Genomic DNA, 14589 nt, shown 5'->3' with positions numbered 1-14589 from the left:
AAAGAGAGGGAGCTTCAAATGAGATAAAGGGATTTCTCCTATACTGTTGCTGGTATCTTGGTTAAAGCTATTGTCCTCAATAGCTCCTGCTCCCCCTTTGCCACCTCCTGAGCCAGAGCCAAAAAAGCAGACACCAAAAGCAAGGAAGGAGCCGCCTGTAGTGAAGCATTCAGGCCCTGAGTCACGACCTGCACCCAGCCGGGAGATCCGCAACATCATCAAAATGTACCAGAGCAGGCCAGCCCCTGAGCCTCAGCCTATCGAGCCTGTCAGGTGAGAGACTGGGATCCACTCAGGTGGGCAGGAAGAAGATGAGCGGGACTATATCCCATCACAGCCACATGGTGGCAGTTCTGGCCACTGTGGCCAGAACCCCTCTGCAGCCCCTGTAACTGTGTTCCCAATTTCCTTGCAGGAGAGTGTCCAAGCCATTTATGAAGAAGAACGACCCCAAAAATGAGGCTCTGGCCAAGCTGGGAATGATGAACCTCACAACTCCCAAATCAGTGAGTTCTTTGCTCTCTGGTCACCTAAAAGCTTATCAGAGAAGACCTGCAGATCCAATCTCCAACAGTCTGGGAGCTACCTGGTAGTGCTGTAGCAGCCAGGTGATTTCTTGTTGGGTTACTAGATAGCTGTGAGCTCATACCGTGGTGCTGCCCATACTAGACTGGGTTCCAGTCTGTAAAGTCACTTGAGGTCCTGGAGAAAAGGCTCTGGAGCACCAAGCTCTATTGTGGTATGTTTAAGGCTGATCTGGAAGCAAGCAACTCATGTTCCCCACATTTGGCACCGAGGTCTTGGCCCATTAATGTCTTTTTTCCCCTTCCCAACTGGAGGCTTCAATCTCAAATACTTGGTTCTCTGCACTTGGGTTTGCTTGATCTTCATCTGTTTGTAGATCATGTGCTGGTTTAAAGGTCCTGGTATCCCTGTTCACACAGATCTTGCTTCTAGGGTTGGACTGCTGCCCTAGGAATGATTTATAACAGCAGTGTCAGGACAGAGCACAGTAATATAGAGAATGACTGGGTCAAATGGTTTTGCTTTCTTGCAGCCCAACGCCCTGCCACAAGAGAAAACACCTCCACCTACCAAGCCCAAGCCCAAGCCCGGCTCAGCTTCCAGCTCTATCAAGGAGAAGCAGTTGCCTCTTCTGTCCATCTTCAGTGAGCAGAGTACTCCACCAGATTCCAATGCCCCTCCTGCTCCCCCTCCTCCCCCACCATTGCCTTCGCCTCTCCTGCCTGGGAATGAAGGCGGGCAGGAATCCACAGGGAAGGGTAAGTATTGACTTCACCCAAGTGGGATTTGGAAGTGGGCGGGGAGGGGATGGGGTCAGAATCAGCCCAGTGACCCGTGAGAGTCATAGCACATGTTCTGTCATCAGCCAGCTGGCCAAACACTGAGTGGGCTATGTGAAACCAGACAGTCACTATAGTGCAGTCTGGCCCAGCACTCAGCTTGGCACTACCCAGCTCTAACTACTCCATTTCTTCCCAGCGTAGTGCAGGATGTCAGGCACAAATGATGAAGGAGGGGCTGGGTTTCTCTGAAAAATGCAGCTAAAACAAAAAGGACCTTTGGGCTACAGCTTTATCAAGGTCCAGTACACAATACGTTTTATTACTTACCTGAAGCATAATTACTTTATCAAAGCTGCAGTTCAATGGATGGACTTTAGACCAGGGAGGAATGGGAAGCCAGATATTTTACCTTCTAGAGCCTCTGGAGGGTCCTTAGAGACAGGCTGAGGAGTGAGGGAATGTTTCTAAGAGAGAGAATGAGAGCCTGGGAGACCTTGGACACTAGCCACGTAAGCAGTGTCTGGAAAATGGCATAGCTAATGCTTCTCAGCAGGAGTTTGGAAGTGTTATTCAGTCCCAGGTTTTGCCTCTAAATTGCAGTGAGAGTCTGTAGCCATAATTCATTTTATACTTTGCTGCTATTTTGGATACGTGTACCAACGTATTTCAAGCTGTTTAAAACCCTCATCAGCATCACATTTTATAACATGCAAGGAACAGTCAGTCAAGCACATTGCTGCAGGACTCCATTCCGCATCGGTTTCCCTGATATAAAAGAATGTCCCTGTTTCACTCCTCCTCCCTTTTAAAAAAATGGATCTTTAGGAACTCCTGTGAAAGTAAATTGAAGTAACTGGATTAACCTGAAAAATACCTACAAGTTTTTGAATAGGAATATAGAAACAGCTGAACTGTGGGGTCTTCTACATGTATTGATTGTCTATGAATTCTGAAGTTTTGAAAGCTGAGAGTGCTGAAATATATTCCTACCTTGTAAAGCAATGCCTTTGAATGCTTGTCTTCAGACCGAGCCTGTCTTTAACAGATCTCCTGCAGAGAGAAAAAACAGTGCAAGTACTGGGTGCCTTGTACCAAAACCTTGCAGCCTCCAAGCTCAGGGGAGAACTTTTATGTCCTTTTGAAACCTTTAGCAGCCTTTTTATAATGACATAAAGTGAAACTGTGTCTTCAAGCTTAAGCACAGGGGCAGTATTTTGCCTGGAATGCTGTGTTCTCCCTGTCTCTGGAGTGTTTCTATGATGAGCACTGAACTTTGTGGCTAATACAGCAAGTCTAAATGCTATCAGAAATTCTGGTACTCACATGATGACTGTTTTGTGCATACATTCATATTAGCTGATCACTTACCTTCAAGAAGGTTCTTGACAGTAATCTTCAGTCAGACATATGACACTGTCCCCTTTCTCTTGGTAGGTGTTTGGTAGGTGAGAAAGTGACCCTGTAGTCAGCAAAGCCCATCTTGACTGCTCTTTCTCCTCACACAGACTCTACTGTAACAGTAGCAGATGATGATGGTATCAAGACCCAGCTGTACAGGCTTGCTGAGAGTGTCAGCTTTTCCTATGTCAATCCTGCCTGGAAAATCTTTCTGCGCAAAGAGGTACAGTTCATTAACTGAGGGCTGGCTATGGAGGGAAGGGGACTGATCCCATATTTGGTTAAAATCTTTTTTTGTCATAGGCACATAGTGTGATATAAGAGCACAAAGACAGTTCTGGGAAGAGGTCACATGACACAGGAGTCGGAGGCAGAGGATCATCTCAGAGGGGATCTGAGTCCTACTCTGCCTTACTGACTCTGGTGTCTCAGTTTCCCTACCTGTCCTTTCCCTCCTCTGTAAAGCAGTGAGAAATCTACAAATAGAGTAACTTTGTTGTTACCTGGTGCCTTCCTATTAAAATCATAGAACGGTTTGGATTGGAAGGGACCTTAAAGATTAGCTAGTTCCAATCCCCTGCCATGGGCAGGGGCACCTTCCAACAAGACCGGGGCATCCACAGCTTCTCTGGGCAACCTGGGCCGGTGCCTCACCACCCTCCCAGTAAACAATTTCTTCTTAATATCGAATCTAAATCTCCCCTCTTTCAGTTTGAAGCCATTCCCCTCATCCCATCACTACGGTCCCTGACCAAGAGTCCCTCCCCAACTTTCCTGTAGGCCCCCTTTAAATACTGGAAGGGACTATAAGGCCTTCTCTTCTCCAGGCTGAACAACTCCAAGTCTCTCAGCCTGTCCTCATAGCAGAGATGCTCCAGCCCTCTGATCATCTTCATGGCCTCCTCTGGACCCACTCCAGCAGGTCTATGTCCTTCTTATGTTGAGGGCCCCAGAGCTGGACAAATAGTACAAATGTGTTTAAAATCAAATATCGGAGAATACACTGAACAGATCAGGGTTCATCCAATGGTCTCGCTACTTTACTTTTGGTCCTTCACTCCTTGTCCTTCTGTTTACATTCACAGTGTCACTTTCCTGCCTGTGCTTGGAGATGGACTCACTCTTGTCTGGCATTAGGGCATATGGATTACAAAACATCCCATGGGAGCTATTTCAGCAACATCTGTAAATATCTGTAATGTTACTATTGTTTTTATCCTCCTCTTGCAGGTGTTTTACCCCAAAGAAAATTTCAGTCACCCTTATTGTCTGAACTTGCTGTGTGAACAGGTATGTACTGGTGTATGACTCAAGTCTCTCTGTTTGGGGACAAAACACTCCATAATTACATTGCATAAGTTGCCTTCACTTCTGTATCCCTAGCAGTGTTAGTCTCTTCTCCAGGTCCATCCAGTCAAGCCCCTGCTCAGTCCTCTCTGAAACTCAATCTGTTTAGCAGACTCAGATGCTCCAAAACACTCAAATGTGGCCTTTTCAATGGAAGCCTCTCTGTTTCCTTCCTCCGCAGATCATGCGTGACACCTTCTCTGATTCCTGCCTTCGGATCTCCAGGGAGGAGAAGCGCAAGATGAAAGACCTGCTGAGTAATTACAGCCCTTTCTCCCTGTGCCCATCCCAGCTAGTAGTTTGAAATTAGAAACCAGCCTCCAAGCCCTGTCAGGCAGAACTTAGGGCAGAGGAGAAATGTTTGTCTCTGCAGAAAGAAAGCGCATTTGTGTGTGTGCTGCATACTGCGGTATAGGAATGTTTGTTTATTCCAAATGGCCAGAAAATGCCCCTGAAATTTCTCTGAGCCAGAAAATCTTAGTTCTGATATGTTTATTGTGGGGAGAGGAAACTGAGGCCCAAAGATGAGGTTTTGAGTTGTCTCAAAATCCGTCTGTCTTCTTGTCAAAGCTTCATGGAGAGGGGGAGAGAAACTAGTAGTAGACTGGTGTGGACAAGTAACATGGTATCCTTTCACCTCTGCATGTCATTTGCTGCGCTGTAATCACTGGGGAGGACTGATGGGAATAAGACCTTGGGCAGTGAAAGACTTGGCCATCTTTGTCTTACTGAGAAAGTATCTGCTTTCTACCCCTGCTAGTGGAATTCCAGGTTGGCAATGATGTCCAGTCCATTCAGGAGGACGGGATAAAGAAGAGGATTGTACTGGCTGCTCGAGATAACTGGGCTAACTATTTCTCCCGCCTTTTCCCAGTTCACGTGAGTCTTAATCTTCTCACCAGACCCTGGGCTTGCATTAGCTGTGTGGCTCTAGTTCACCTGGGATCCCTTTCTGTCTCCCTGCCTGGCCACACATCACTCATTCTTCTGCGCCTTCTGTACCTGGCTCCTTTTGACACCTCTGTCAGCCCAGGGCCTCCTTCATGGTACATGTGGTAGCATCTTCTTCTCCTGCTTCATCCTGTCCAGGTGGGATGGGGTCTTTGATGCTCTCTGCTGCACTTCCCTTACAGGGTGAAAATGGAAGCGATGTCCAGATCCTGGGTGTTTCTCACCGGGGCATGCGGCTGCTGAAGGTGGTGAAAGCAGCTGGCTATAATCCTGAGCACCTGAAGATTCTTCGCAGCTACAGGTGAGCAAAAGGTCCCAGGTTGCTGCAGGATGATAATTTTTCACTTGCGGGATGCTTTCAGTGTAGGAGGCAGACTGAACAGGTGAGCTGAAAATTGTCTGGTTGTCCTGTGCTCTCTAGGATTGTCCTAGGCTAGTTGTGACTCACTGACCCTCCTTGTAATAAGTCTGGCCTTTACCTTTCCTTCCTACCTTGTGCTTCGCTCACCGTGAGTGTAGTAGTATGAGTTAGTTCCATGTATGTCATCAGAAAGGAGGTCCTCAGAGTGGTATGGTGAAAGCCATGAGCAGCCTATGGTGCTATTGCTGTTGTAATACAGTGCTGGTGAAAGGCCACCCTCAGGAGTGTGCTGAGGCCTGTCTCCATTCTCAGCCCTTGGAACGAGCTCCTATCCCCATGATCTGCATCCCTAGCTCTGGCAGAAGGAGCCTGAGCGTGCTGGCTGTGTTCTCAGCTTTGCAGATGTGCTGTCAGTGGAAGTGAAAGGCAGCAATGCCCTGGAGTTCTCTCTGAAGACAGAGCAGCTCTTCCTGCGCTCTCCAAAGGCTCTGTGCATCAAGGCCATGGTGGAACTCTTCCTCCAGGAGCTGAGGCAGGTGAGGGAATGGCTGTAGTGCAACAGGGAATGAAGGTGGTTTCCCACATGGACCTGAGAGGCTCCATGGGATGATATGATCTGAGTCCCTGACATTCTGGGGACCAGATTTGACCTCCCCATCACTTTTTCCCCAGGATACCAACTACGTCGTTGCTCTGCGCAGCTACATTGCGGATGACAAGAGCCTCCTTAGCTTTGAGAAGGGTGACCTCATCAAGTTACTGCCCATGCAAGGCGTGGAGCCAGGTGAGGGAGTTTGTTGATATTGGCAGGAAAGGTGGGGAATGGGTTCAAGCGCCTGCTGGACCCATGGTGCACCAAAGCTGTACATGCTGCTGTCGGGTAAACCAGAGGAAAGCAGACTGTTAAGGGCTGGCATAGTCAGCCTTCAGCTCTGCCACACTCTGAGCGCAACCCACCTTGTTCCAGCTGCAATAGTTATCGGGGTTGTTATCTTAGGATGCAGGAAAGAACGGTCAGTCTGATGCTCTCCTTTGCCAGTAGGATGCCTCACTGCTCATTTGTCTTCGTAGCTGCCATGGTTCCTGACTCTTTCTCCCCTGTTTCTGCAGGCTGGCAGTTCGGCTCCACTGGTGGCCGCTGTGGTATTTTCCCCACCAGCTTGGTGCAATTGGCTGCAGCCCCTGATTACCTCAGCACCAGCATGGACAGACGTGAAGGGCTGCGGAAGAGCATGAAAGCTTCCCTGGAGAGCAGGAACACCAGCAAGGACGTGAGTTGTCCTTGGGGAACTGCTAGGTGACATGGCTGGGTTCTGTGGGAGCTGCCAGGGTGCATCCATGGCCCTGGTAGTGTCCGACCTCCAAGGCTAGAGGGAAGAAGATAACTGCTTAATCCTTACAGATGGAGACACTCAAATACTATCATAGTGGGAGGGGGAGGGACCACACACAGATGAGGCCTTCCCAGGTCTGGCAGCTGAGAACAGACACCGCAGTTCCTCAGCTGACTTTTCAGGGTGGGTTTGGTGCCTGTCCCTGCAGAGTTCTGTTCCCAGCCTGACATCAGAACCCAACAGCACCATGTTAGTCCCGGCTGGTGACCACTACACCATGATGGACTTCGCCACAGCCTACTTCCGAGAGGCTCAGTCCATGTGAGTAGGCTGTGGTCCTTCCTGAACAGGCATGCACAGGACCTGTGTAGTCTGACCCACACCAAGCCATTTCTGGGGATATCCCTCAGATTGTATGTTCTTTCTCCTCTGCCTAGGCAGGGACTGAAGGGGACATCTTCTGAAAAGAAGAGTGCAGCTAGCCTTGTCCAGCACACCAAGGTGAGCCCAGTCTTTTTCCATGGCAGAATTCCATGCTCCAGCATTGCCTCTAGCATTGTTCTTACATGGCAAAAGCGCAGAGGGCAGATCCTTGGCTGCAATCTCTGAAGAAGTGGAGGTGCCTCCTACTTCTCAGTGCTGCCTGCAATGTACTGGGAGCTTATGTCTTTGCACAGAGCTGTGTTGCACGCTTCACAAATCTACCTCCCCAGCTTACGGTTGTATTCTGGCCCTGCAGGTCCCAATCCAGGAGTCTTTGCTCCGTTACTCTGATAATGAACTAAATGAGCTTGCTACAAAAAACTTTAAGAGTAAGTACCTCCCTGGGACACAACACTGCAGAGGCTGGAGCCTTGGTGGCATCATGGGGCCCAGAGTGGGGAATGAAAACTGTGAGAGGAAGGCCCCTCCTAAGGCATTTCTGCAGTTCATAACCACCTGTGTCCATGCTGAAAGTGTCCAGCAAAATACACTTTGCCTCAAGTGCAAAGTGCCCAAGAACACACACTGCCTGGACTGATGCCCCACTGACTACACGTCTGATGCAAGCCTCATAATACCCTGTGTAGCAGAAAAGCTTTCAGACCATTTTCTAGTCTACTCTGCTTAGAGTAGATTTTCTAGATCACCTCTGCTTATATCTAAATGGTAGCCTTTGCTTTGCAGCTGTGATGCGGTTCATGGGAGATCAAGCAAAACTCAAGAACCAGAATGAGGTTGAATGCATCTATGAAATCCTTCAGGTTTGTGACCTTCCCTTGGGCAAAGCGCTGAAGCATCAATGGGAATGAAGGGCCAAGACCTTGCTGGGAAAGGAGAGAGCAGGGAGAGCCATAATGCAACCTCCTACATGAGAAAGGGAGCAGAAACAGAGAGGCTGATTGAAAAACATGGAGGGGAGGGGTTGCATGTAAATAATTTTCCTGGATATCACTATCTGGATGGGACCACCACTTGCCCCTCCTCCTTTGTGCCTAGATAGTGATAGAGACTAGAGGTTGCAAAGCCCAAACTTTAAGCCATATTGGCAGAGCACTGGAGCTGGGAGAAGAAGGGCACAGAGGTGACCTGGGGCCTCTCTGATGCTCTTGTCCCTTCTGTGATGCTGTCTTCTCTTCTCTGAATGCAGCTGTGCAAGGAGAAGGAGACTTTGCACGATGAGGTCTACTGCCAGGTCATCAAACAGGTCACCCACAACCTTAACCAGTGAGTACCGGCACTGTCAGCTCCTGCGCATGCACAGCTGGAGGGGGACCCGTTTGCCTTGCTGCATAGACAGCAGGGCCAGGAGCGAGGCTGCCCCCTAATGATGTACTGTCCCTAGCTGCTCAATTGCAGGGGTTTTTGCTGAGCACTCATGGAATTTAGCCAGTCACTGGGTTTGGCTTTTTCACTTCAATGGATGTTTATCCTTGTATCTCTGGCTGCTGATATATCTGGGCACTGGTAAACATTCCTGGTAGCTCCCGGTAGTGGTGCTGCTCAGAGCCCTGGTTTCCTCTTTGCAGCCCTGGGGAATTGGTACAGCAGTTAGGACTGGCTTGACTCCACGTTGCCCTGCGATATGGCAGCAGTGGCATCAGAGTGGCTTTGACTGTTCTCTTTCTTTGTTTGCTGTTAGAATAACTGAATCAATCCCTTCCTCAGCACAAGAAACCTCTAACCAAGGGTCGCCACCTCATTTTCTGCCACCTGCTATAGGTATTCAGAAGGACAGAGGTTCATTTTGAGCTGCTTGGAGCAGGAATTGTCTTGTTACAAGGTGCTCAGAGTTCTTTCTGTCCTGCAGGGAGAGCGTGCTGCGTGGTTGGTTGCTCCTAAACCTGCTAACTGGGTACTTCCTCCCTTCTAATATCCTGATGCCCTATGTCACCAAGTTTCTGCAGCTAGCCAGCGGTGATCCATCCAGCACCCACCATGGTATGACTGTTTCTGTGTCCTGTAAAATAAACAGCTGCCCCCTTGTTACTAAAGCTCAGTGGTCCAAGAAAGAAGACAGGATCCAGGTGGGGAAAATCCTAATGGGGAAATCTCCCGCCTTTCTGTTTGCAGAGGTAACTTCCCATTGCATCTTCACCCAGGCAAGTTGGAATTGTATGTCTCTCTGAGGCTTAGCTTAGGCCTAGTTTGACAGCTAGACCTTGGGGGAAAGGCGGACTGTCATCTTCCAGTCATCAGCTGTGAGGTATTTGGGTTGGAATCCTGCCGGAGAAGAGGGTTCTAGTTCTCCCATCCTTGTCATTCCTGTGTACTTCTACTGCCCTGGACACTGTCTGGAGCTGGCCCCTCATGATTTGGATGTGTCCTGGCAGAGTGGGAGTTGAGGTCAAGTCTCTTTCCTCTCCTAGCAGTGGCCCTGGATTAAGTTCAACACAACCAGGATGACCCAACACTATAGGAGACAATGCTAAGTCCTCTGTTTGGCTCAACACATGAAGCTTTTTCCTTTTCTTGCAGATATAGCCAAGATCTGTCAGAGCAACCTGCGGAAAAATTTCATGTATGGGGGCCGTCGCCACCTTCCTTTCCCTGTGGAGCTAGAGGCATTGCTGGTATTGAGGGGCAGAGAAGTGGGGATGCTGGGAAGAGAGGAAGGGCAGAGGCTTGTCAGGAGGTGCCATGTGCAGTGTTACGGGGGTAATCAGTGTTCCAAGAGAGAGGAAATGAGGCATGTGTCTCTAAGAGAACTGGGATGTGCAATGCCATGGAGTAGCCAGGGATGTGGGCAGGAAAGAGGCAGGTACTATGGGCAAGTAGTGGGAGGTGGAGATGAGGAGGAAGGAAGAGGGAGGAAGAATTGTGGGGCTGATGGGACCCTGCATGTCTTGCTGCCTAAAGACTGTCCTTTGCAGAAGGGGCGTGGTGCCCGCCGGCTAACGATACTGATGCCTGGAGGTGTGGAATACCTCACCAGAATTAAAACATTCACTGTGAGTTTTCTGCTTTGAATTTCTTCATTGATCTGGACTCTGAGCGACACCTGATCCTTATTTGCTTCTTTCCTCGCTTCAGGTGGGCAAGGAGCTCTTGCAGGAGATCTGTGAGCAGATGGGGGCAGGCGAACCGGAAGAGATAGAGGAATTTGTTCTTTTTGCCATAAGGAATGACAGCAATAATCTCGGCAAGTAAAGACTAGCACCTAGGTTCTTTCTTAAAGCAGTTTCTCCAGCAGGGACTACTGTGGCTACTGTTTCGAATCGTTCCCCCACCCTTGGCTGGCTCAGGGGAGGTTCCTCTTCAGCAGTTTCCCTATTACTAAGGTTAAGGATTGTGCATTCTCAGGGGCTGTGTTGCTTGTTCCTGAAAGAGGTGTGTGTGTCTGCGTGGGTCGGTGTTCCTTTGGAATGGTTGATGCTGGCAGTCGTAAGGGCAGGGTGAAGTAGAGGTGAGAAGGAAGGCTCCTGTCCCAGGCCATGGAGCTCAGCCCACTGTCTCAGTCCAAAGAGTGATGACCCTCTCTCTGCATAAACATACAGATACAATGGTGAGGCCGATAAGATCGGAGGAGTATCTTCATGATTACCTGCTGGAGGACAAGTTGGTCACTGTGACTGTACGCAGGCTTATCTGGAGGACACCTCTGCACTTTGAGAACAAAATTTATACTGATGTTCATTATGGACAGGTAAGTAACAAGGGCAATGCGCACCAGGAACCTCCCTAGCAAGGGCTCCCTAGCAGGGCCAGACTCAGTGGGCACGGCAATGGGAATATCCCACGGGGGCTGAAGAAGCGTGAGGGCTTTGGCTGATCAGCTTTGCATGCTGTTTCTGGGAACGACTAATAACTGAAACTATGAATGCAAGGAAGGCAGTGTGCCTGTAGCCCTAGCCTATGAGCTGTACTGTTCCAGACATGGTTTGTGCAGTCCTGCACACTCTTCCTGAGCCCAGAAAGCCTTTGCTTTTGTGTTATCAGCCTGAGCTGGATGTGTTATCAGCAAGGCAAGATGTGGGTCTCTGCAGGCTGGTGCTGCCCACACCTGCCTGTACCTTCTGGAAAGTTTAACAAAGGCCTCTTTGCTGTGCTGTCTCTCAGGTGCTGTGGGATTACTTGAATGGGAGGATACTGTTGAGCTATAGTGAAGAAATGAAGATGCAGGTGGGCGTTTTGGCAATGCTCCAGCACTGTGCCAAAATAGAGCAGCAGAACTCTGCTCCTTCCAGGTATGTTTTTCTCAGGGTGGGTCTCTATCTCTAATGGCTGTTGGTACCACAGGGGTGAGTGCCTGAAAGTTCTCTCTGGATAATTTAGGAATGGACAGTTCTGGAGAACAATAGCTACTAATTAATGTCACTACTTAGTGACCGACTCCTGTCCGTAATCAAGAAAGTTTACCTCCTGTTCACGCTCTTAATGCTGACTGTCTCTGAGCCACATTTCCTTTTGTGACTCCTCTTGAGCTGAGGCTCATGAGCGTGCCGTGGACAGTTCTTTTGACTGCCGTGTTTGTAATACCAAGAAGGAAGTGCATGAGCTTATAGTTGGGATGAATGCTCCTTTGTTCTTTCTCACAAGTGCCAAAGTTTTCAGCCCTGGGCACTTGAAATCTGTAGTGAGTTGACTAATGGGAATGAAAACATCTCTGGATACTGGAAAGCTTTTGTCCTGCAGCCCTGAACTGTATTTTCACACTCCTTCCTCCCTGTGTCCTTACACACTTAGAGTGGAGGTAACATCTCCGTCAGATCTTCTCACACCACCAGCTGCAGGGGGTAATGGCATAACCCTGCTGGGCATAGGGAACTCTGCTCTGTGTAGTGCTTTGGAGGCATAGGAGCAAGGCAGGCTTAGAGTAAGGTGTTTTTCAGCTGAGACTGCCTGGGAAAAAAACACCCTGTGGCTCTACGTCCAGGCTATATTCCTTGCCTGAAGAGTTCCTGTTGTCTCCAGAAAGGAGAGATTTCTTTCAGTGCACTAGTCAGTGGTGCACAGCCACCTTCTGTGTGGAAAATGGTGGTCTCGTTGTCTCTGATGTTTCCCTCCCCATTATCCAACTCAGACACAACCCGTTGTGCTCTTCCCCTCTCCCTCCACCCTTGTCCCCAGCCATGCAACTGAAAATTGTTGGTACATCCCCACCTTCCTCTTAATCCCTCTGGTTGATCTTTCGATTTTAGCTGGGCAGGGGGTGAATTATTATCTGCTTGTTGGCACAGGGAAGAGCTGAAGGAGTACACACCAAAGAGCTTGCAGTCCTCCATCAGTCCCCAAGCTCTGCAGAGCCACGTTGGCATGCTACTGAGAACCAGGCAGGCCCTCCAGCCAATGGATGCAAAAATCCAGTTCATAGGTGAGGAGACATCCAGATCTGCTTGAGTCATCTGGCCTAAGCATGATGGAAGCTGCTCTGAATGTGCTTTTGGGACAGTTCATGAGACTGGCAAGGATCCTTGGAGCCTGGAATGGGCCATGACTCCCTGACAGCCTCCCCCTGCAAATTGGCACTTGTTCCGAAGCATGGTCATCTACCATGATCATTGATCGAAGTTCCACCTCTTTCACAGAAGCCTGCAGTATATTTTCAGAGCTCTGTACAAGTTATGTTTTAATTGATATTCTGGCTGCATGTCTGTTTTCTGGTCGGAAAAGAAGAGGACATCCATTCAGGCTGCTGAGAATTGAGTATCAGCAGCCTGGGAGGAAAGGAGTTGTTGTCAATCTTACTTTTTAATGTAGAAAAGCTTGGGAACACTTGCAGCTTTTGACTACCTTAGGTTGGTGCACTAGATTGCTGGCTGGAAGCTGCTGCCTGAAAGCCACCTTTTGCTTTCTTACAGAGCATGTGATGAAATTGCCATTCTTTGGCTACAACACCTACGTTGTAGAGAGAGTCAGCGATGGCACAATTTCTGTGCCCTGTTTCTTTGGCGTGAATAAAGAGGAGATCATTGTGGTGGATGGCATCACCCAGGTATGCCAGACAATTCCTCCGTAGAGTCAAAGCCCTGATGTCTGTCAGATGGTAACTTTGACTCTTAGAAGAACTTGTGCAGGAAGAGACTGTATATACCTGCATCACAGCCACTCTAACAGCCCTAGCCCAAAGCAGATGACCGGAGTGGTAGAACAGTTAGCACTGCCATGTGCTTTTTTGTAAGTAAGTCCAGTGATCATGCTAACAAGCATGTTTCACAGTAAAACTAAGTCTAGGTCACATTCCTGTTCCTCCCAATCTTGCAGGAGTTCTAGAGACATGCTGTCAGCAGGAGCCTGCCCTATATTCTGTACACACTGCCCTGTGCCACAGTCCTTGTCTCAGCTTTCAATAGGCTCTTAAGGTGAATCCACCTTAAGAGGGATTCACCTGGGGGAGAATCCGATGGTTTTATTTGTAAGGACTGAACCAGAGAGTGTTTTGTGGCTTTTCTCCTTACACAGGCAGTCTCCTGTGTCATTCCATTGAAGGAGCTGCAGAACATGCGGACCCTGCGGCCTATCTCTGATGGTGGGCTTCCTGGCATAGAACTGAACTATGGCTCAGCTGTCAGCCCCAAGACGATGTGGCTTGAACTGTCACAGGTGAGATCAGCCTGGACGTATAGCTTCCTCCTGGCAATTCAGAAATTGCTCTCCACTGCACAGCTGAGCTTCTGCTAAGAGACAGCACTACTGCTCTCTTCTGTCTGAGGTGGATGGGGGCACTGCGTTTCCCAGTCCCCAAAGTGCAGCTTTGTCCCAACGCGTACCTGATATTTAATTATGGAAAGTGATTTATGGGACTATTTAATTATGAGAAGCGGCCATTTCTGGGGCAGAGAATGACTTGATACTGATTTGTCTTTTCACAGGCTAAAGAAATGTATCACACGATTGTTGTCATCCTAGAAAAAACAGAGCGGCACCACTAGAGCCTAAGAGGAGAACGACCAAGCAAAACAGCAGTTTTCCTTTCTTTGAGCTTGTTCAGTGCTCCCTGCCCTGTCTTCTGAAAAGGACTCTTCGAAAAGACAGCCATGACCTCAGACAGCTGCTTTCTAAGACTGCCACCACAGTGTTTGTTGATGGACTGGACCATAATCTCACCCCTCGTGACCTGCCATTCAGTCCCCAAGTACTCTTCCTTGAAGCGATGCATGCAGTGGCTAAACAAACCACAAGACAGCCTTTCCACACGGTTGCTTTTTCATAGCCTGTTCCAACACAGAGCAGCGGAACAGATGCAAGCAATTGCCTTCAAGCTATGTAGCCTGGGACCATTGTTTTCTTTTTTTTTTTTTTGAATTAATTAACATGAGCAAAGACTGATGCTTGCTAGAGATTCGTGTATCGCAATGCACAGCTGAGGCTATGAAATGACTGCACTGGCTGCTGGAGTTTTCCATAGGCCAGCTTTTTCTCGGTACTGATATGCAAGAGGCCCGATAGTGGGATTTGTGAAGCAGGAGGT

General features: G+C 48.8%; 1 protein-coding gene across 1 annotated transcript in view; it reads left to right on the top strand.

Moving 5' to 3' along the window:
- LOC104281865 (unconventional myosin-XVB-like) overlaps positions 1-14050 on the top strand; it is a 41091-nt gene extending 27041 nt beyond the window's left edge. The window contains exons 30-52 of the mRNA XM_009879921.1: positions 84-273; positions 416-506; positions 1058-1283; positions 2813-2928; positions 3936-3995; positions 4234-4309; positions 4813-4931; positions 5186-5304; positions 5759-5900; positions 6037-6148; positions 6475-6635; positions 6907-7019; positions 7136-7199; positions 8329-8405; positions 8989-9119; positions 9657-9751; positions 10212-10320; positions 10676-10824; positions 11238-11365; positions 12359-12492; positions 12980-13113; positions 13581-13721; positions 13991-14050. Coding sequence (XP_009878223.1) covers positions 84-273; positions 416-506; positions 1058-1283; positions 2813-2928; positions 3936-3995; positions 4234-4309; positions 4813-4931; positions 5186-5304; positions 5759-5900; positions 6037-6148; positions 6475-6635; positions 6907-7019; positions 7136-7199; positions 8329-8405; positions 8989-9119; positions 9657-9751; positions 10212-10320; positions 10676-10824; positions 11238-11365; positions 12359-12492; positions 12980-13113; positions 13581-13721; positions 13991-14050 — 2747 coding nt within the window. The remainder of the gene's footprint in view (positions 1-83; positions 274-415; positions 507-1057; positions 1284-2812; positions 2929-3935; positions 3996-4233; positions 4310-4812; positions 4932-5185; positions 5305-5758; positions 5901-6036; positions 6149-6474; positions 6636-6906; positions 7020-7135; positions 7200-8328; positions 8406-8988; positions 9120-9656; positions 9752-10211; positions 10321-10675; positions 10825-11237; positions 11366-12358; positions 12493-12979; positions 13114-13580; positions 13722-13990) is intronic.
- The last annotated feature ends 539 nt before the right edge of the window (positions 14051-14589 follow it).

This window comes from Charadrius vociferus, unplaced genomic scaffold (assembly GCF_000708025.1).
Source record: "Charadrius vociferus isolate BGI_N301 unplaced genomic scaffold, ASM70802v2 scaffold260, whole genome shotgun sequence".
Lineage (NCBI taxonomy): Eukaryota > Metazoa > Chordata > Aves > Charadriiformes > Charadriidae > Charadrius > Charadrius vociferus.
The sequence above is the reverse complement of the archived record's forward strand: the minus strand, read 5'-3'. Positions and strand labels throughout refer to the sequence as shown.